The sequence below is a fragment of the Abramis brama genome (assembly GCF_963993115.1).
Source record: "Abramis brama genome assembly, chromosome: 9".
Classification (NCBI taxonomy): Eukaryota; Metazoa; Chordata; class Actinopteri; order Cypriniformes; family Leuciscidae; genus Abramis; species Abramis brama.
Genome location: NC_139971.1, coordinates 1,054,027 through 1,075,319, shown reverse-complemented (window position 1 = coordinate 1,075,319; position 21,293 = coordinate 1,054,027). Strand labels below are relative to the sequence as shown.

Here is a 21,293-nt window from a genome sequence, read left to right as displayed (position 1 = left end):
AATCAATGTCCTATCCTATATAGGAATCCAGGCTATTCTGGGGGGAAAGTGTGTCCTACACAGTTTCAGAAAATGTACCTAATAAAGTGACCAGTGAGTGTATGTTGACTCTTTCATTACACTGTACTGCCTCACTATATTGCTTTGTGTTTGATGTGTGTAAGGAGTTTAAGTATATATTTATTTCTGACACTCCAGCTGTACATCATATTGTTGCAAACTGTCAGTATCTGCAGTGACCTTGATGACCCGTTTCTGTACATACACCTGTCCGTAATGTTTCCAAGTATTTGAGTAATGAAATGTTAGATCTATTTTGGGTGACATTAACCTCCAGCTGTGTAGGGGAAAGAGTCCTTAGATTAGGGTAGGATACAGGGAACGACAACAATGGAAACAACACACACAGTATATAAACACACACACACACACACACACACACACACACAGTGCTGTGCATAAGTCTTAGGCACATTAGTTGCTTCATGAAAACATGAGTTTGGGTTATTAATTGAAATCTGATGGAAATCTAAAACTGATATTCCCTACTGGTACACTAAAGAAAAAGGTATAAATAACGGTCTTAAAGTACAGTAAATGTTTGACTTTTGCACAGTACCGTACATTGTTTACTAACTATGAGTAACTGTGCATCTCCATGTCAACTAACAGTCAATAGAGTATTAGTAGACTGTCTGATTAATATCTACTGACACTTTATTCTGATGCTCCTCAACAGATATTCTACTGACTAGAAGGAATTTTGCGACTACAAATCAACTTATTCTACTAACCCGAATCTAACAGTCTACTAATACTCTAATGGAAGTTATTTGACATGTTGTTCGAAAGTTACTTATAGTTAGTAGAATGTCTAAAGTGGACCATCGAAATCAAGTGTAACCGCTGTGGGATATTCTTCAAGAAGTCAATATATTGGTAAAAACCAATGAACCTACTGTGTATGCTGTGTTTGCAATTTTAATACAGTCACCTAGGGATGGGTATCGTTAAGGTTTTAACGGTATTACTACTCTTACCGATACTCCTTATCGATCCGGTACTTTAACGGTATTCTTATCGGTTCTTTTTGTTATATTAAAAAAAGGAAAAAAAATAATAATTTAGAACATAATTAATATTGCTTTATATTTTTAAATGTAAAATAAATATCTATAGCAAAAGAAAAAGCAATGCTTTAACAAAACAAATAAAACATGTATGTTATGCAGAAGGGTGCAGGCTTTTGTGTTTTATATACAGAAGACATAGGACACCAAAAACAAAGTACAAACACATGGTCAAACAAAAAAAAAGTATACAATAAAAGAAATATACAAATTATATACCCAGTGCTTTAATTTCAGTAATGTCTACTGACATTACTGTTCAGGAGTAATATGGGCTAAAAAGACATCTAATAAAGTCAGATGTAAAATAACACTGCATAGTTTATCATAGATAGATTAAAGCTTATAAAAGCCAAAATTATTCATTCAAGAGCTGCAACTGATTTTCTCTTTGCCTTTTGTAGTTTGATTCACATTAATGGAGCAATGACTGCTGCCTCTTTAAGACCAAATGCAGATCCAATCATTATTACGCATCATATTTTCTCCCAACTATTTACGTCCATTTAAGACATAAACTGTATTTAAGTGAATAAACTGTTTAAGTGAATCTCCAAGACAGCCATTTTGACATATTTTTGTGTATATTTGATCGTTTAGATGTGCACACGAAGCCCAAAATATACGTTGCTTGTCTCGTTGCGATGTGTTTCGGAGCGCGCGCCGCATTTGGAACAGCGTCTATTGCGTCAATTTTGGTACTTTTAATAGCCTTTTATTATCAAACGCGTCCTGCAGTTTAGCAACAGTATAGACTACATTTTACAACAATCACCGATCGTGCAGATTCTGACGTTACGTTTGGGTTTTAGGGAGAAATGACAGCGCACCGCTGTGAAGGGAAGGAAGCTGCGCTGGAGAGAATGCGGCTTTAGTTTTTAATGGTTATACCTCAAATATCTTCTTTTTTATAATCATTGGAAGCCAAAATCTAAATCTAAAATAAAATTAGTTTAATATCAAAGATCTAAAGTGTAACCGTTTGAATGTTTAGTTCTGTCCTCATCGTCACTCATTAAGCAGGGCTGTTGTGTTGTGCGAGCCGTGGCTCCGCGTGAAAGATCGCTCTCTCTCTCTTTAGCAAAAATGCATCACAGACAAATGGTTCAATATTATTATATATAAAAGTGGCTGGCGAGATTAAATTTGCAAGATAATAATTTCTTAATAGCAATAATAAATAGCATGTGTACTTTCTTAATTTCTCCAGTACCGACAACAGAACCGATAATGTCCGAGCTTATCGATCCAGCGGTCTTTCGTAATTCAGCACCGGGGCCCGTTTAATACCGGGTTTCGGTACCCATCCCTAGTCACCTAAAAGATAATTAACTTTAGGTAACTTTTTCATGTGCTGTTTCCTTCATGTATGGGATGATGAGGTCTATTGTGCACAAGACAGGCTACATGAGGCGAGGGACGACCAAAAGCAGGGAACAGTGGTGCATTCTGGGAACAGCAAAGCACTTACCTGACACTACAGCCATGCCATAGGGAGCAAAATACAGAAGAGAGGAAAGGTTATAAGATGCAGGACAGGGCTGCTGCTGGCTTGCACAAAGATCTGGGGGTGGAAGAACCCTGACCTGCATCAGCAGGACAGGAACGGGAAAGGTGGAGGTGAGGAACGGGAAAGGTGGAGGTGGAGGAGAGGAACGGGAAAGGTGGAGGAAGGTGAGGAAAGGAAAAGGTGGAGGAAGGTGAGGAAAGGGAAAGGTGGACGTGAGGAAAGGGAAAGGTGGGAAAGGTGGAGGTGAGGAAAGGGAAAGGTGGGAAAGGTGGAGGTCAGGAAAGGGGAAGGTGAGGAACGGGAAAGGTGGAGGTGAGGAAAGGGAAAGGTGGAGGTGAGGAAAGGAAAGGAAAAAGTGGAGGAAGGTGAGGAAAGGAAAAGGTGGAGGTGAGGAAAGGGAAAGGTGGGAAAGGTGGAGGTGAGGAAAGGGAAAGGTGGAGGAAGGTGAGGAAAGGGAAAGGTGGAGGTGAGGAAAGGGAAAGGTGGAGGTGAGGAAAGGGAAAGGTGGAGGTGAGGTGAGGAAAGGGAAAGGTGGAGGTGAGGAAAGGGAAAGGTGGGAAAGGTGGAGGTGAGGAAAGGGAAAGGGAAAGGTGGAGGAAGGTGAGGAAAGGGAAAGGTGGAAGTGAGGAACGGGAAAGGTGGAGGTGAGGAAAGGGAAAGGTGGAGGTGAGGAAAGGGAAAGGTGGAGGTGAGGAAAGGGAAAGGTTATTGCAGAGCAGCAGAGGACGGTGGAGTGAACATGTGAACATGTGAACATGTGAACATGTGAGGGGTGACAGTGATGAGAGAGAAAGAGAGAGCAGTGTGAGGACAAGAACTAGAGTGAGAGGGACGGGGCAGAGATATGTGTAGAAACAGGAGTGTGTGTGTCTAGGATGAGTACAGCCAGTGTTTAACGTCTACTGGCCAATGCAGAACCATGTAGAGACTATGGTACTATTAATAAACGAACTTCATTATTGTTAGCCCGACAGGAGAATTTACGGTCAAATGAAAACACCTGTTTCATAAGTGTCAGTAAAGTACTTATGCTGAGAGATTATACTGATGTCTGAGTGAAGATGGTTCATTGTCTTGTTTATTAGTCTGAGTACTCACAGAATGACTTCCACATGGTCCAGCGCCCACTGATCATGACCTGCACCCTCATGGCGTGGCTGCCACCATCGCAGCTGAACACCCCTCACACGAGCCTCCCTACACACACACACACAATCACAGAACAATAGGCAAGAATAACTCATAGCATCTAGGTGTAATGGTGTTTCTTGACAACAATTAGTTGTTCCAAACAGGTGCACAATATATTGTAAAACAGCATCACTGATTTCCCATCAAGCTCAGGATCTGTGGAGGAACAAGTGGACATGTTTGAGAATTTTGTAGAGTGTGAGGGATGGGAGAAAATGGACCACTGAAGCACAACACATATAGGGCCCTATCTTGCACCCAGCGCAATTGACTTTGTACACCAACGCATGTATCATTCCTATTTTGCGCAAACGTTCCCTGGTGCTATTTTGCAGGTTTAGAAAACAATTCCGCCACTGACCAGGAAAAACCTCGTCTAAAGTCAGTGGCGCGTTGCGCATGTTATTCAAATGCTATTTTAAGGGCGTGACCTTTTCAACGTAATTGCGTATTACATGACGTCACGAACGCGCATCACAGAACAGAGCAAGGTGAGCATTTGTGCTTATAAAACTTAAACTTTTTTATTTATTTTTGAAATGACCGATCGTTTCGCTAGATAAGACCTTTATTCATCGTCTGGTATCGTTTAAAGCCCTTTGAAGCTGCACTGAAACTGTCATTTGGACCTTGAACCGTTTTGGGCCCATTGAAGTCCATTATATGGAGAAATGTTTTCATCAAAAACCTTAATTTCTTTTCGACTGAAGAAAGAAAGACATGGGCATCTTGGATGACATGGGGGTGAGTAAATTATCAGCAAAAGTTTTTTTTAAAGTGAACTAATCCTTTAATTTGGGTGTGTTTCTCCATCCCCAATGTCACTTCTCTGTGTTTTACGGCCCTGACGAGAACGTCGGTCTCCTCGGCTGTGAACCGCTGCTGGCGCGCGCCTGCCTGGCAAATCCACCGTTATAATAGCAATCCGCCATGGAACAAGCGCACCTGCTCTTAAAGGGAATGTGAGATGTCGCTCTGATTGGTTTATTTCACGTTACGCCCAAACCACACCTATGAGTAATGAAGCTACTTCAGACCAACACATTTTAGATTTGCGTCGGGTGCAAGAGTCTTTTATCCCGCCGGTATAATAGCAACAGCGCCCGAGATCCACCCACAAAGTTACTTGCGTTTCACGGTTGATACATGCGTTTCAGATCGTTAAAATAGGGCCCATAATCTTTGAGACATCCCAAGTAAGGACCCGTCTTGTTCATAGACGACAAGGAAAGTATATATTCGGCTTAAGAAAGGACAGATCGCTGCATGCATACAACAGTAACACAATGAGTCCATTCTCTTTATAATCATTCAGAGAACAGCACAAATATTGTTTGTGCCACAACAATGGATGACAGTTCAAACATTCAGAATAATGCAAATAAACATTCGGCACATTGCCTGTGTTACTTTGGAAGTCTTTTGGAAGTGATTAATGCATCTGTAAAACTTTTGAACTTTAAAGTTTGCAAATAACTGCAAGTCGCTGGATCAGAAAGGCACCAAAGTGCAATCGCCGCCTTGTGAGGAAGGGATGAAAAATAATCAGACAAAGAGTTATGGCAGTTCTCCTAGTTTTGGGAGGAGCTCTGAGCTGGGCGGCTTCTGAGACAGTAACCGCAGCACACAATCCCTGTGAGGCTCCATCTGTGTGGTCCAGACTACAAGGAGCTTCTCAGTGCTCATGGAGTTCATTCCCCAGAACTTCATGCTCAAGGCTAGAGTTGTCAAGTCGGGACTGAAATTAAAAAAATGTGATGATACCAGCATTTCCCTCTAGCATTTTGAGTGCTTTTGAATGGATTCTTAAACACCTCTGATTGGCCATTGTGTTGACGCGCTCAACATATATGTCTGTGATTGGCTACAATGATCAATGCTTCAAAAACATGTTGTCTTTGACGCTCTTCATCGAGCGCTTACACAGATACACACGGGAGCGCTTGAAAGCGGCATCTATCAGCAGATCCATCTTTCAACGGATATATTAGGGATCCGCTGAAAGACGTCTGCTTTTAAACGCTCCTGTGTGCATCTGTGTAAGCGCGGTGAAGATCATCAAAGATGTCATTGAGCCGGGAAACCGGGAACACTTCCCATAAATCCTGATGTACTGATGTTACATCATAAGAAGGATGGCGTCTACGCTAATATTAGTCTCTCTGTTTATCCGAGGTTTACCACAGTCCACCGGATCTAGGCCGTATCCAGATCTGATGAAGGACCTGCGCCTGGAAACGATGACAACGCAGTCCTGAAGCGTCAACCAGTCCCTCCCCTGTTTACTGAAGTCAGCCGGACCCCGGCCGTATCCAGATCAGATGGTGGACCTGCACCTGGACCCATCCATGATGCATCCCTGAAGTGCCAGCCTCATCAGCCCTGTGAAGGCCTGATCGACACGACAGCCATCAGCACTGATCCTCAACAAACCCGTCTCCATACCGGCGTGATGACTCCGACTTCCAACCAGATGGAACTGGATAAATATTCTGAAGGTTCTGATCCAATCTGACTTCTGACCTGTAATGCTGCCTGGATCATAATCACACACTGTTCGCTCGTTGGCCAGAGGAGAACTGAGCGACTGAGTCTGGGTTCTCCCAAGGTTTTTTTCTCCATTCTGTCACTGATGGAGTTTTGGTTCCTTACCACTGTTGCCTTGGCTTTTGGCTTGCTTAGTTGGGGACATTTAATATTCAACAATATTATTGATCTGCCTTACTTAAGGTGGACGATGACGCAATTTTCTTCTGGAAACAAACTTTGTTGTATTATTTTCATGTTATCACTTGTGAAGCTGCTTTGACACAATCTGTATTGTAAAAAGCGCTATATAAATAAAGGTGACTTGACTTGACTTGATTGAGCGCATCAACATTGTGGCCAATCAGAGGGGTTTAAGAATCCGTTCAAAAGCACTCAAAATGCTAGAGGGAAATGCTGATGTCATCACATTTTTAAATTTCAGTACCGACTTGGTACCATAGTCTGTACTTTTTGACAACTCTAGTCAAGGCTGTTGAAACGGAAACCAACTTTCCCAGCACAACCAGTGGAAGAATTTAGGGAAACGTATAGTGTGTTCATGCGATTCGATTAAAGCGGACTCTGGTGTGATTGCTCTGTTAGAGCGGTTCAAGTGTGATAGCTGCCATCTGAACCAAAAAAGCGTTTCCAAACAAACTCCGGTGCGGTTCAGAGTTCAACGAGCAAATTTAGTGCCGACAAACAGCATTGTTTTAGATCTTTGGTAAATTCTGCCGCAAAATATACGTAAAAAATATTTTTTTTTAATGTTCTGTGTTAAAAATTACAGTGTAAATGCTTAGCAAACCAGAACTAAAACTAATTTATTTATTTTTTTGGTCCAGACCAAAAGAACCAAGAGAACCGAACGACAAGTATGAACACATTGCATTGAAGGTATACATTTGATCAGTCGTGGCATTGTTTACAGCTGCACTACTGTACAGGGGCAACAAACAATAAAAGTGATTCAACATTATTCGTAACATTATTCTGTGTTTGCAGACTCACAGTGGGATGTTGTAGGACACTCTCTGGGCTTTGTTGAAGTCTTTCGGCTGGTGTTGGGCAATGACGTGCCAGCTAACTCCATTATTGACGCTGTACTGGAGAAGCACGGCCCGGTCCACGGTATCGGCCTGATCCAGAGCAGTGTTACAGCTGTCTGTCTGAGACACACTGCCTATCTGTAGCACGAACATGATCTTACTGGAGGAGAGAGATGAGCAGAGGATGGTGGCTGACGGTATTAAAAACACATGAAAACAAATGGATGTCTTGAACAGTGATGGGGGTAACTCATTACAAGTAACTTGAGTTACGTAATCAGATTACTTTTTCAAGTAATTAATAAAGTAACGCATTACCCATAAAATTTACAACAAAATATCTGAGTTACTTTTTCTAATAAGTAACGCAAGTTACTTTGTTTTCCCCTTTATTGACTGACAGCTCTCCTGTCCTCATGTTGAGACAAATCGAAGTGCAGAGGCGTTTTTTTATTTTTATGTTTAATCTCACTTTATTGACCAAAGTACTTGCTTCTGACCTTCAATTTTTCAGTTAAACCATAAGCAAAAGTGACTATAGATTTTTTGGTTTTTGTTTTTTTATTGGTAAAGTAAGTGTTAAAAAAAAATCTCCTGCATCCTCTTCTTCTGTTACCCAGAACAGCATCTGCTGAAAGGTTTGTTTGAGCGGCGCCCTCTACTGTACACTACTGTACAGGAGTAAATCTGTATTTCCTTCAGTTTGAGGCTTATTATTTCACTTTTGGTGTGAAAGGGTTTTACATTTGCCCAAAAATATAACTTTTTGGTTTTAAAAAAACAAGCCCAGCCCAGGTGAAAAAAAGTAACGCAAAAGTAATGTAACGCATTACTTTTCTAAAAAAAGCAACTAAGTAATACAATTAGTTACTTGTTAAGGGAGTAACACAATATTGTAATGCATTATTCTTCTTAAAAAGTTACTAAGTAACGCAATTATTTACTTTTTAATGGAGTAACACAATATTGTAACGCATTACTTTTCTAAAAAAGTGACTAAGTAACACAATTAGTTACTTTTTAAGGGAGTAACGCAATATTGTAATGCATTACTTTTCAAAGTAACTTTCCCCAACACTGGTCTTGAATGGATTTCCTGCTCTACCTGGCGCGGGTCAGATCCAGAGGTCTAGTGATGGCCTGTCTCATCTTGCATCCGTTGAAGTACAGCGAGTCTCCGTGAGCGTGAGGAGAGAGCTGACCGCATCCACTGCCCACTCCACCACCCTGAATCTCACTCCAGCTCTCCGGAGACACAGAGCCCGACTCAAAGTTATCCTTGATCGAGCTGGGCAGTTCAGTGCTGGACAGAGAGCAGTCGTCACCTGAGAAAGACAAGACCTGGTCCTGTTGGTTCTGTCGTACTGGAAACATCATGGAATCACAAAGTCAGAGAAAACTGTACCCACCATGATGGCCTTCGTCACAGATGCAGACGGGTCCGCTGGTACAGTACCCATGACCACTGCACAGACCGGGGCACGCTTCCCCGATGTACACGTGATCCACACCCCAGCTGGAGCGCTCGCCAGCCGCCTCGTGCTGAATCCAGCGGAACTGAGTCGCACTGAACACACACACACACACACACAGAGAGAGAAAGATTCAGACTGTTTCACCAATCAGAGCACAGTGTGCTTTTCAGAAGGAGGGGCTTCATAGAGACAGGAACTAAACAGAGCGTTACTGACAGACTGGGAAGAGAGGAGCTGCAACAATGGAGAATATGAGGAAAATAATCAACATTCAAGCAGGAAAACCTGCTCTAGTAGAGATCAAAAACATCAAGATTCTGTAACAGGGCATAATATGGCTGTAGGGATCATTTATAGGGACCCAATAAGCCGTACCCAGAAGACACATGGTCAGGCAGCTGAATGGTGACTCTGGTCCAGGCCGAACTGTTGACAGGACTGTAGATCGTGGACTCGTGGAACTGGAAAGGTGAGCAACCCATGTTGTTGACGGATGATGGGAGACAGGCAGACTGGACTAACTGCCACATGTCTGACCTGTGAAACACAAGCATTTTATTACTAGATAACATGTTACCACTTACTTTCTATTCCTACAGTATATACAGACAAACGTGCAAAATGGAAATAACAATGGCTGTAAACTGCAGTGACTCTGCAGACGACTCAATGAACCGCGGTTTTAGCCAACGTTCCCATTAAGCTATGGAAATATTATTTCAGAATGTTCTCTGAATGTACAAAACGTCTTTAAACAAAACTATTTAAAAATAAAAACGTCTTTATAAAATGTTTTACCATTTTACCATTCCAACACAGAACGCACATTTCAAAGTAAAAATAACTGGATGTAACATTGTTTTTCAGAGAAACAAGTATGTGAACTTAGCATGTTTCCTAAATATCTGCAAACATATTATGGAATTTTTATGCTTTAGTTCAGACAAAAAGATACATACAGCACCTTTTAGGGAACATTTCATTTTTATCATCCTTCAAACATTATGGGAATGTAACTTTTTAATGTTCTCTGAACGTTCTGAAACAAGTAGCAACATTTAAAAAATGTTAGATTAAAAGTGTATAAATAATGTTTTTGTGCTAATGTTTTGAGACATTATTAAAGACCAGATAACTTTGAATGAATGTTCTATTAACGTTACTGGAAGAATGTTTGTTCAGAACTCTGAGAGAACTTTGACAGAACGTTCCCTGTTTGCTGACACCCTTTGCTTACAAAAATGAAAGTGCAAGGCTTTGCAACGAGTACATAAGATGATGCATCGAGATCAGCGTCACTTTGTCTGGACTGTCCGGGATGTGTTGGAATGAAAGCAGAGAATACAGGAACTCTCTGGCGGTGTGAATGAACACACATACACACACACACACACACATACACACACACACACACACACAATCTCTCTCACACACACTCACCTGGCATCCTTCCTGTACTGTAGAAGCACCGAATGATGATCATCACATCTGTCTGCCTCACAGCCGACCACAATCTAAAGTGGACAAAGACCTGTGTCACTGCATACATACGTGTGTTTATACGAGAAACCTGAGTGACATCAATCATCTTGAGCTCGAACCTTGAACTGTAAGATGTATCCAGGCTGAACGATGAGTTCACGGGTTGCCAGGATGTTGTGTGAGCCGTCTTGATTCTTGTTGGGCCAGTATAAGTGGAAGGAGGGGTTCCCGCAGAAGCCAGCCGTGCGAACAGCGTTGGGATAGAAGCTCCAGCTCTCCTCGTGAGAGACGCCCTCTGAGGAACGACAACATCACGTTACGAAAACATGCATCTTACGAGTCTAGGATCACTGATGTAACCCTCGGGGGTCTGAGGTGTTTTCTGGGCCCTGGAGGTGTTCTGGCATGCTCTGACATTTGTGCTTATTTCTATTACTTGTAACATTTTCATGGCTAAAGTCTGATTACACTGTATTCAGCACAAACTCTGCTACAATAACATGTGAGCAGCATGTATGTAAATGCTTTTAGTTTTGAGAAAATTATGTTTATGCGTGGTTTGTAAAAAAACAATAAGGCCATAAAACCCATACTGATTATTTGTTCACAAGACTTTTGAAAATTGTATCATGCAGTCTTGAGTTTTTGCTTCAAAGCGATGTGAAAATCATCCTGCCCACTCATTCACATAAAACAATGTATTGATTTAAAATTTGTAAGACATGTTTTGTGTAGGAAAGCTGTATGTGGGAAGGGCGTGAATCATCATGAATATTGATGTGTTTCACATCTGAGAAGACAAAGACCCTCTCCTAATGGCCCTTATCAGGTGGGACTGTGAGGGAACTTAAACTTGTGTGGAGAGATTAAACTTCAGGATACTAGTGGAATACCACATGCCGACTGACCATCATCGAAGGTGTCCAGCAGGGAGCTGGGGTTGATGTCGGACCCTCCCGCGAGGATGTTGTCTAAAGCCCACTGAGCTCGATCAGAACTGGGCCGAACCAGGCCGGAGCGCAGAGAGAACGGCTGCCACCAGCGCAGACGCGTGCCGTTGCTCAGAGCTCTCTCCGGCAGCACGATGTAATCTCTCCTCACCGACACGTACTTCTGATAGTCCATCTCATGGAGCAACGTCCAGGACACACCTTACAGAGAGAACATGAGGACATCATAACACCTGTGTTCATCTGTCTTTAGTGTGTAATGTTGCTGTTTGAGCATGAAAACGCTGATTTATGCTCTATATCAGTGTCAGTGTTTCTGAACTCCCTGAAACGCCTCCATTGTAGTCTTGAGTTTCTTCCGGCAACGAACACGTCACAATATTCCTCATTTAATTAATTAATACGCAGAATAAAGGGGCGGGGCCTGGTTGAGTTAGTTAGTAGTATGTTAAACTGGTGGTTATGGGGGTTATTCTCAAACACACTCGAAGTGCTCGACCAATCACAACACACTGCTCCAGCCGACCAATCAGAGCACAGTGTGCTTTTCAGAAGGAGGGGCTTCATAGAGACAGGAAGTAAACAGAGCGTTACTGACAGACTGGGAAGAGAGGAGCTGCAACAATGGAGAATATGAGGAAAATAATCAACATTCAAGCAGGAAAACCTGTTCTAGTAGAAGGTGGGGCTTCACAGAGACAGGAACTAAAGGCTTTGAGGAAGGGCATAATATGGCCTCTTTTATAAAAGTGAATATGAAAATGATTGTGTGTTTTTGTTTTTACGAATTAAACATACCTCCATCAATAGAATAATCCAACAAGACGCCCTCTTTCCGACAGGTTGGACGATGGCACTGCGTTACATTCTCCTCACTGCCGATTTTAGCCCAATACTCCACAAATCTGGAACAGGAACATGTTATTAATAAGAGAATACACTTACAGTTACTGCCTCTTACAAACCCTGAAATCTGAACACACAACATTCCCATTGCATTAATAGCTGGTTCCTATTTGTACTTGGTAACCAAATAATCACAATCTATGAATGTTCTTTTTGTTTTGTTTTTTACAAACATAAAATACAACACCTCACGAACTTTAAGGGTTCAAAAGACCCAAGCCCAAGTACCAGCAGCAATCTGGCCGAGGAGCTCAATCATTTCTTTGCGCGCTTTGAGGCGAATGGGACTGAGTCAACATCGGCCGGACCAATAATACTCTTGCCCAGAGAAGATGCCCCGACATTCTCCTTGAGAGAAGAGGAGGTCAGGAGGGCATTTCTTGGCGTGAAACCCAGGAAGGCTGCCGGACCCGACGGGATCCCTGGGAGAGTGTTGAGGGATTGCGCAGATCAGCTGGCTGGGGTATTCACTTCCATCTTTAACCTCTCTCTGTCTACCTGTTCCATTCCCAAGTGCCTTAAATCTGCTATCATTGTGCCGATCCCGAAAAAATCAGCTGTGAGTAGCTTCAATGACTATAGACCAGTGGCCCTCACTTCCACTGTTATGAAGTGCTTTGAAAGACTGCTGCTAAAACACATAAAAGCTTCCCTCCCCTCCACACTGGATCAGCACCAGTTTGCCTATAAAGCAAACAGGTCAACAGCTGATGCCATCAACACAGCCCTGCACTGTGTGCTGACCCACCTTGAACATCCTGGCACCTATGCAAGACTGTTGTTTGTGGATTTTAGTTCTGCGTTTAATTGCATCATTCCTGGTAGACTGGTGTCCAAGCTACATGGACTGGGCATCAGCTCAAACATCTGCAGATGGATCCATGACTTCCTTACAGATCGTCCCCAGTCAGTTCGTCTGGGCTCGCAACTTTCATCTGTTCTCACACTCAGCACTGGGGCACCCCAGGGTTGTGTGTTGAGCCCCTTACTCTACATTTTATACACTCACGACTGCACCCCAGTTCATGAAAGTAATACTATTATCAAGTTTGCAGATGACACCACTGTAGTTGGACTTATTCACAACAATGATGAGTCCGCCTACAGGGATGAAATCCAAAAACTCTCCGCCTGGTGCTCCACCAACAACCTGTCTCTCGACGCCTCTAAGACCAAAGAGGTGGTGGTAGACTTCCGCAGGAAGAAGATTGACCTTGCCCCCATCTACATTAATGGAGAAATTGTGGAGAGGGTTAAGGACTTCAAATTCCTTGGGACATACATTTCACAGGACATCACCTGGGCAACCAACACTACAGCCCTTGTGAAGAAAGCTCAGCAGCGACTGTACTTTCTCAGGTCACTCAACAAAATTAACCTCTCCCAGAAATTGCTTTTATCCTTTTACAACTGTTCTGTCCAAAGTATAATCTCACACGATATTCTGGTGTGGTTTAGTAGCTGCACCGCTGCTGACAAAAAAGCGCTGGACAGAGTAAGGAAATCAGCACAAAATATAATTCACACACAGCTCCCCTCACTCATGGACATATATCACACCAGATGCATGCAGCGGGCAAAAAATATAATTCAGGACTGTTCCCATCCAGGTCACGGCCTCTTCATTTTGTTGCCATCTGGAAGGCGCTACAGATCTTTCCGGGGTCGCACCTCAAGACTTTTGAATAGTTTTTATCCAAATGCTATAAAATTCCTGAACTCATGAGCATTTAGACTGCTCTGCATTTTTTTTTTTATGACTATATTTTAGCTATTTTATTATGTTATCTGTTCTCTCTTATAATGTATTTATGTATTAATGTACAGTAGTTTTGTCATATTATGTGTTACCACCATGGGAAGTGCAATTTAAATTTCGTTGTTATATGCAATGACAATAAAGGCAATAATAATAATAAAATAACATTTACAGAACATTCCAGGAATTGTTTTGTTTTGTAATAAACATTCCCTAATGATTATTTTTAGGTTTTGAACTAACCTTCTAATTAAAATGTTGCAGATGTTTTCTGTGACAACCTACTCAGAGCTTTAAATGTTTAATTTTTCATAATCATAAACTAAATATTGCAGAATTACATGACTGACATTACCGTAATACAGCATTAAATACAAAGTAGAAATTCGATCAGACTTGATTATAATAATCATAAATAAATCAAACTTTATAGCTGAAAATTTTAAACCAGGATTAGGAGTATGAAAAGCATAAAAGCCTCATAAATGTGTGGCTTTGTTTTCCTTTAATGCAGTATATCTGCATGCGTCACAGAAAGTCTGTCTTCCACAGAAAGTCATTTAAAAGTAAATGTCATTTTGTTTTGTTTTTCTGGCTCACACTGAAGAGAGCCTGAGGTTAACAGAGATTTGTTTGCTTATTGTTTATTTATTATTGATGTGCTCTGCTTCATGAGCATTCTAGGGGGAGCATTTATCGTACTTCCGTAAAGAAAACTTTCCTGTGAGTGTTGGGAACATTCTGTAAAGCATAATGTGTTGTGTCTGAACAGTTCAGCATCACAGCATCTCTCTGAGATCTGAGGCTGTCAGAAGAAGCTGTTGATGTCTGTGAAACTGTTAAATACAGTAGGCCCTATCATACACCCGGCGCAAGTGTGTTTTGCTAGTTTCAGCCCGACGCAGTTTTCATTCCTGTGCCACATTGTTTAAATAGCAAATGCATTTGCACCATCTGTTCACCCATGGGCTGCTGGTCTGAAACAAGGTGTGTGTTCTGGCGTATTGTTGGCGCATTGCTATTTTGTGGAAACTGAAATAGACTGAGGGCCCTATTTTAACAATCTGAAACGCAAGTGTCAAAGCGCAAAGCGCAAGTAACTTTGTGGGCGGGTCTTGGCGCTGTTGCTATTTTCCCAGCGGGATAAATGACTCTTGCGCCAGGCGCAAATCTAAAATGGGTTGGTCTGAAGTAGCTTCATTATTCATAGGTGTGGTTTGGGCGTAACGTGAAATAAACCAATCAGAGCGTCATCTCACATTCCCTTTAAGAGCAGACGCGCTTTGTTCTAAAGCGGATTCCTATTATAACGGCGGATTTGCCAGACGCGCGCCAGGAGCTGTTCACAGCCAAGGAGAGCAACGCTCTCGTCAGGGACGTTGGGGATGGAGAAACCCACCCAAATTAACTTCGGTTAAAAAGGTGTATGATAATTTGGGTAAATGTGTAAGCTAGATGTATGCTTTTATAATAAATTGTCTATCTATCTATCTATCTATCTATCTATCTATCTATCTATCTATCTATCATAATAATAATGTATGATTTGCAAAAATGAAAACTGCTGCTTCTGTGTAGATGAGAGAATCAAAGTGTATGCGCGTTGTGCACACGCTACATTGATTATGGCCAAGCATGCGCCCTTAAATTAGCATATGAATAACATGCACAACGCGCCACTGACTTTAAACTATTTTTTCCTGGTTAGTGGCGCAATTGTTTTCTAAACCTGCAAAATAGCATGAAGGAACGTTTGCGCCGGAACACGCCTCCTTTTTTGCGCTGAACCGCCCAGGGAGCGCAAGTTCATTCCCTAGTTTAGCGACCTGCTTCTGTGGAGGGAAAAACGCGCTTTGCGCGGGTGCAAAATAGGAATGATACATGCGTCAGTGTACAAAGTCAATTGCGCTGGGTGCAAGATAGGGCCCTGAGTGTATTATTGTGTACATAAAGAAATGGTGGATCCGGCTTGTCCCGTAGATGATCTGTTTGCGCTTTAACCTCTCACACACACACACACACAAACACACACACACACACACACACACACACACACAGCTTTAACCTCGCACACGGGCATATCTGGAGAAGCGTTCAGTTTTTCCGCTTGCAAATTCCTCCATGTAAATAACGAATCCGCCATGGAGTGAGCACAACTGGCTTTTAAAGGGAATGGGAGATGAGACTCTGATTGGTTTATTTCATGTTACGCCCAAAACGCATTACTCAATTTGAGAATAGAGACGACCCTTTTAGACCATGTGCCGGGAGCGCGACCATTTTTCCCGTCATTAAACTAGCAAAAGTGGATTGGCACTTGCGCCGTGCGCTTTAGACCATGTGCTTAGATTGTTAGGGGCCCAGAATAGGGCCCAGAATGTTATGTGTGTGACATGTGTAGTGTGTGTAGTTACTTCGCCCCGCGCAGGTCCATATCTCTGGTGACGGCCTGTCGGGCCCCGGCCCCGCTGAAGTACAGAGCCGTTCCCTCCACCAGAACCCCACAGTCCGTACAGGGAGACCCGCCCTCCAGCGCCTGCCACTGCGGCCCACGGGCCCCGACCCACTCGAAGCGCTCCTTCAGCGACGCCTGCAGGGGACAGCGAGAGAGTGAGGTGTGTGTGTGTGTCTGTGATGGTGTGTGTGTGTCTGTGTGTGTGTGTGTGTACCTTCAGAGAGGCGCTGGCGTAACAGCTGGGCCCGGAGAAGCCCGGGTCACACAGGCACTGCTGGTCCAGACAGTCTCCATGACCTCCACAGTGTTTCTCACACGCAGGACCGATGTAGAAGTTCTCCAGCGCCCACTGTAGATCCGAATGCCTCTGATAGAAGCGGAAGCGCACCGTTCTATAACAACATACACATATAGAGGATCACAATGTATTCACCTATTATCTATTACATTCATAATAGCATCAAAGGAAACAATAAAATACAAATAATTAATACAAATAACAAAAAATTAAAACAATTAAAAGTATCTCACGTGTCTGCGAGGCTGTCTGGCAGAGGATAGACAGCTCGCCTCCACCCGTCGGCAGGGAAGAACACTGACGGCTGGGACACCTGTCCTCCACAGCGCGGGTCCGCAGGCAAACACTGAGGCACCAGGTACTTCCAGGTCACGCCGAAGTTCACCGAGTACTGAACGTGAACCTGTCTCTCCGCAGGCTTCTCCGGCACGCTGCAGCCCACCGCAATCTGACACACAACACACAACACACAACTACTGTCAATACTCGTCAGGTCAGGGATTTTTCTGTAAGAGATAATGTACATCCAGCTGGTTATCTCAACCAGGATCAGGGTCAGGTCTTCATTAGCCTGAAGGGGGTTTATTCTGAGATAACACACACATACACACAACCCTGAAGGGGTTTATTCTGAGATAACACACACACACACACACCTGAAGGGGTTTATTCTGAGATAACACACACACACACACACACACACACAACCCTGAAGGGGTTTATTTTGCTGGTTTGAGAAAAAAAAGAAAAAAAAACTTCCTCATGTAATAATCTAGAATACTGTCTAACACTTGATGACTGCTCTGTCAAGTCTTCGCCGTCGGTTAGGAACCTGGGTGTGCTCTTTGATACCAATCTTTCATTTGAAAGTCACATGTCTAGTATCTGTAAAACCGCATTTTTCCATCTTAAAAATATATCTAAATTACGCCATATGCTCTCATTGACAAATGCAGAACAATTAGTCCATGCGTTCGTGACCTCAAGGCTAGATTACTGTAATGCTCTACTGGGTGGTTGCCCTGCACGCTTAATAAACAAACTACAGCTGGTCCAAAACGCAGCAGCTCGAGTTCTTACCAGAACCAGGAAGTATGACCATATTAGCCCGGTTCTGTCAACACTGCACTGGCTCCCTATTAAACATCGTATAAATTTTAAAATATTGCTGATTATTTACAAAGCACTAAATGGTTTAGCTCTGCAGTGCTTGAGCGAGCTCTTAGCGCATTATAGTCCTTCACGTCTATTGCGATCTCAAAATTCCGGCCAGTTGATAATACCTAGAATATCAAAATCGACTGCCGGCGGCAGATCCTGCTCCTATTTAGCACCAAAACTTTGGAACAGTCTTCCTATTATTGTCCGGGAAGCAGACACACTCTGTCAGTTCAAAGCTAGACTAAAAACACATCTCTTTGACCTAGCATTCACATAACACACTATAGACTTCTATAATTCAATGTTAGGCTGCATAGATCAGGTCAGCCGGAACCGGGAACACTTCCCATAAATCCTGATGTACTGGTTACATCATAAGAAGAATGGCATCTACGTTAATTTTAGTGTTTTTGTTTATCCCGAGGTTTTCCCGCAGCCTGCCGGATCCAGGCCGTATCCAGATCTGATGAAGGACCTGCGCCTGGACCCGATGTCATAGCAGGGTGCTTAAGTGTCAACTAGTTTCTCCTTATGGAGGATCCCTTTACCACTCTACAGATAAAGCGTTGTCGGGAAAATTCAGTTTGCGTATCTACCCCGAAGTGATACAATTCTGTATCAAAATGTTAAGGCCAGACAAGTAGTTTTTTAAGGCTTGGTTTGTAGGGAATTACAAACCTGCGCACATATATTCAAACGCGCATACCAATAGACTGAACTCGTAATACGCATGTGCACGCCATCAGCGTTCTCACAGGTTTCACGTTTAAAGTCTGTGTAGAGTTTCCTGTTTAACCGGTGTTGTGTTAGCGGCCCCTAAGTTAATAACTAATGATCGCTGTGACCGAAGTGAATCAATCAAACTAACTTTAGCTGGAAAATAACTTTATTCAAGAACTGCTATAAAGCCAAAACAATCTCTGTTACTTTAAACTATCCTTGTATCTCTGTAAAGCCACTTTGGAACAATCTACATTGTTAAAAGCGCTATATAAATGAAGATGACTTGACTTGACTTGACTATTATATTTAATGAATGAATGAATGAGGCATTTATATAGTGCTTTTTTTATATGTACTACTGTTCACCCAAAGCGCTTTACATTCCAGTCAGGGGATCTCTCCTCAATGGAATGTCGTGAAGTAAAAGTTTTCCAAAATAAAAATACTCAGATAAAGTTAACTTAAGTCAACTTAAGCGCAGTGGAACTTAAGTCAACTTAAGTCCACCACTGGAAATCGGTGTGTAAACCAACGACAGCAGGTGTGTGTTACTGAGCATTTACCTTGAACTGCATGACCCAGCCTTTGGCAGGAAGTATGTCGTGTGTGACGGCGTAAACTTCCTGTCCGTCAGTGTTTCCACACACCATGACTCCGTCTGGAGAACTGCAGAAGCGCTTGACGGAGCAGTCTTCAGAAAACAGCCAGTGATCACTCACTGAAAGGAAACAGATTCAAGTGAACATGTGTGCTGTCTACAGAGAAGAAGTGAGAGTTACGCCCTGTGACCCTGTGACCCCGTGACCCCACGACCTGCTCATGTGCAACTGATTCAGATCAACAAGTAATTTAAAGAGGAGCTATTCTGCTTTTTTCACATGCTCATCTTTGCTGTTTGAGCATGAACAAGCTCTCGTCCCTCCAGCCGGAGGTAACCTCTCTATCATCTAGATCAGAGATGCCCAAACACCTGTGATGAACTTTGATTTGGCCTGCCATGTCATGAGGGGAAAAATATAAAATAATCTGTCATTGAAGTAGACGTGTGCCGTTTATTCTGTAATACTGTTAATCGTGGCAATTGCTATGCACAATATTGTTGCCGTGGGCACTTCAAAACACTGTGAATAATTCTAGATAACATTTTAACTGCTTAACTTTTTTAATTTCTCTGAACTTACAGAAGTTTAATTTCCATCACCTAACGAAGATTCAGAACGCTCTACGCAACCCTTATGGGCTGTTTAACACTACAATAATATGTAACTATAAGCCATGTAATAAACATCATTTCGCTGTTTATTTAATTATTGTGCTTAAAGAAGGATATTATTCCCTTATTATTAATAGACTTAATTTTTATTTTAATTATGAAATACAAATATACTCTGTCTAATTGCATGTTTATAAACCATTATTTATGTTTGGATTAATTTAAATGTTAATTTAGTTTCTTAAATGTTCAAGATTCTTTTCTTTATTATTTAATTTTTCTAAAATGCCAGTTGGTGTTTAAAAGGTAACTAAAACATAAAAAATGGCAATACAGTTTCATTGTTAAAACTTTGAAAATAAAACTGGATTAGTTGAGCAGATTGCTTAATGTTTTAAAATTAAGAAATCATAAATCAGGGGAACCAAGTCTAACCACTTTAAATTTAATATAGATGTTTGATATAATGCAACTTTTACTTTCTGCCCACGGAGTTTGATTTTTGGCCCTTCGTAGTAAAACGTTAGGACACTTGTCTCTGTCCTCCAGAGTAATCTGCCATGTTTCGTACCGATGGTCTCCTCGTGATGGGGTGTAGCGCTGGTGTGTGTGCCATCGGCCGGCGCTCGCTCGTGACTGGGCAGAGCTACTCCTCCAAACGTGTCTGAGATCTGAGCGTGAGCGTCTGAGCCGGAGATCAGCACATTATCCAGAGCCCAGTCGCTGCGATCGGCCCCGTCGTGCTGAGGCTGCCACCAGCGGATCCGAACGCCCTCGACCCGAGCCTCAGCCGGAAGCAGAACATTCACAAACCTGCGGGAGAACAGATCATACAACACATCACATTCACCACATCACAGATCATACAACACATCACATTCACCACATCACAGATCATACAACACATCTCATCACATAATAATCTTTCATATTTCACTCTGCTTTCAATACCATGACAAAGATCTGGTTTTTATTATTAATTTCTTAATTATTTTTGGGAGATTTTCCTTCACAACTTGAAATGGTCGGAAAAGAAACCAAATTTTAAATTATGCTACCGATTAAAAGTTTGGGGTCTGCAAGATTTTTTATGGGTTTTTTTTTTAGTTTTTTTTTTTTAAAGAAGTCTCTATTGCTCACCTAGGCTGCATTTATTTGATCAAAAATACAGTAAAAACAGTGAAATATTATTAGAATGTAAAGCAGCTGTTTTCTATGTGAATACATAGTAAAGTGTAATTTATTCCTGTGATCAAAGCTGAATTTTCAGCATCATTACTCCAGTCTTCAATGTCACATGATATGATGAGGCCGGGGTGCACAACTGATGATGTGTCGTATTGGAGGCACCAGGCGGTCATCCCCCAATCCAACCCCACCCAAGAGGACATCTCCAACAACAGCGCTTGCTGATTATCAAGGGATTCTAACATCTAGTCCTAGTAAGCATACTGAACTCTGG

General features: G+C 42.2%; 1 protein-coding gene across 3 annotated transcripts in view; it reads right to left on the bottom strand.

Annotated features, from left to right (window-relative positions):
- Window positions 1–21,293, bottom strand: part of reln (reelin) — a 144,634-nt gene that overhangs the window by 3,336 nt on the left and 120,005 nt on the right. For 2 of the 3 annotated variants that reach the window (XM_084123612.1, XM_084123611.1), the window contains exons 50-63: window positions 20,403–20,644; window positions 19,182–19,336; window positions 16,968–17,182; window positions 16,651–16,828; window positions 16,396–16,571; window positions 12,115–12,221; window positions 11,275–11,517; window positions 10,486–10,661; window positions 10,325–10,398; window positions 9,260–9,421; window positions 8,819–8,976; window positions 8,515–8,734; window positions 7,372–7,569; window positions 3,739–3,837 (exon numbers count right to left, since the gene is read on the bottom strand). In XM_084123612.1, the coding sequence (XP_083979738.1) occupies window positions 3,739–3,837; window positions 7,372–7,569; window positions 8,515–8,734; window positions 8,819–8,976; window positions 9,260–9,421; window positions 10,325–10,398; window positions 10,486–10,661; window positions 11,275–11,517; window positions 12,115–12,221; window positions 16,396–16,571; window positions 16,651–16,828; window positions 16,968–17,182; window positions 19,182–19,336; window positions 20,403–20,644 (2,403 nt within the window). Of the gene's footprint in view, window positions 1–2,601; window positions 2,717–3,738; window positions 3,838–7,371; window positions 7,570–8,514; window positions 8,735–8,818; window positions 8,977–9,259; window positions 9,422–10,324; window positions 10,399–10,485; window positions 10,662–11,274; window positions 11,518–12,114; window positions 12,222–16,395; window positions 16,572–16,650; window positions 16,829–16,967; window positions 17,183–19,181; window positions 19,337–20,402; window positions 20,645–21,293 lie in introns of all 3 variants that reach the window. The other variant, XM_084123610.1, reaches the window with a different exon arrangement.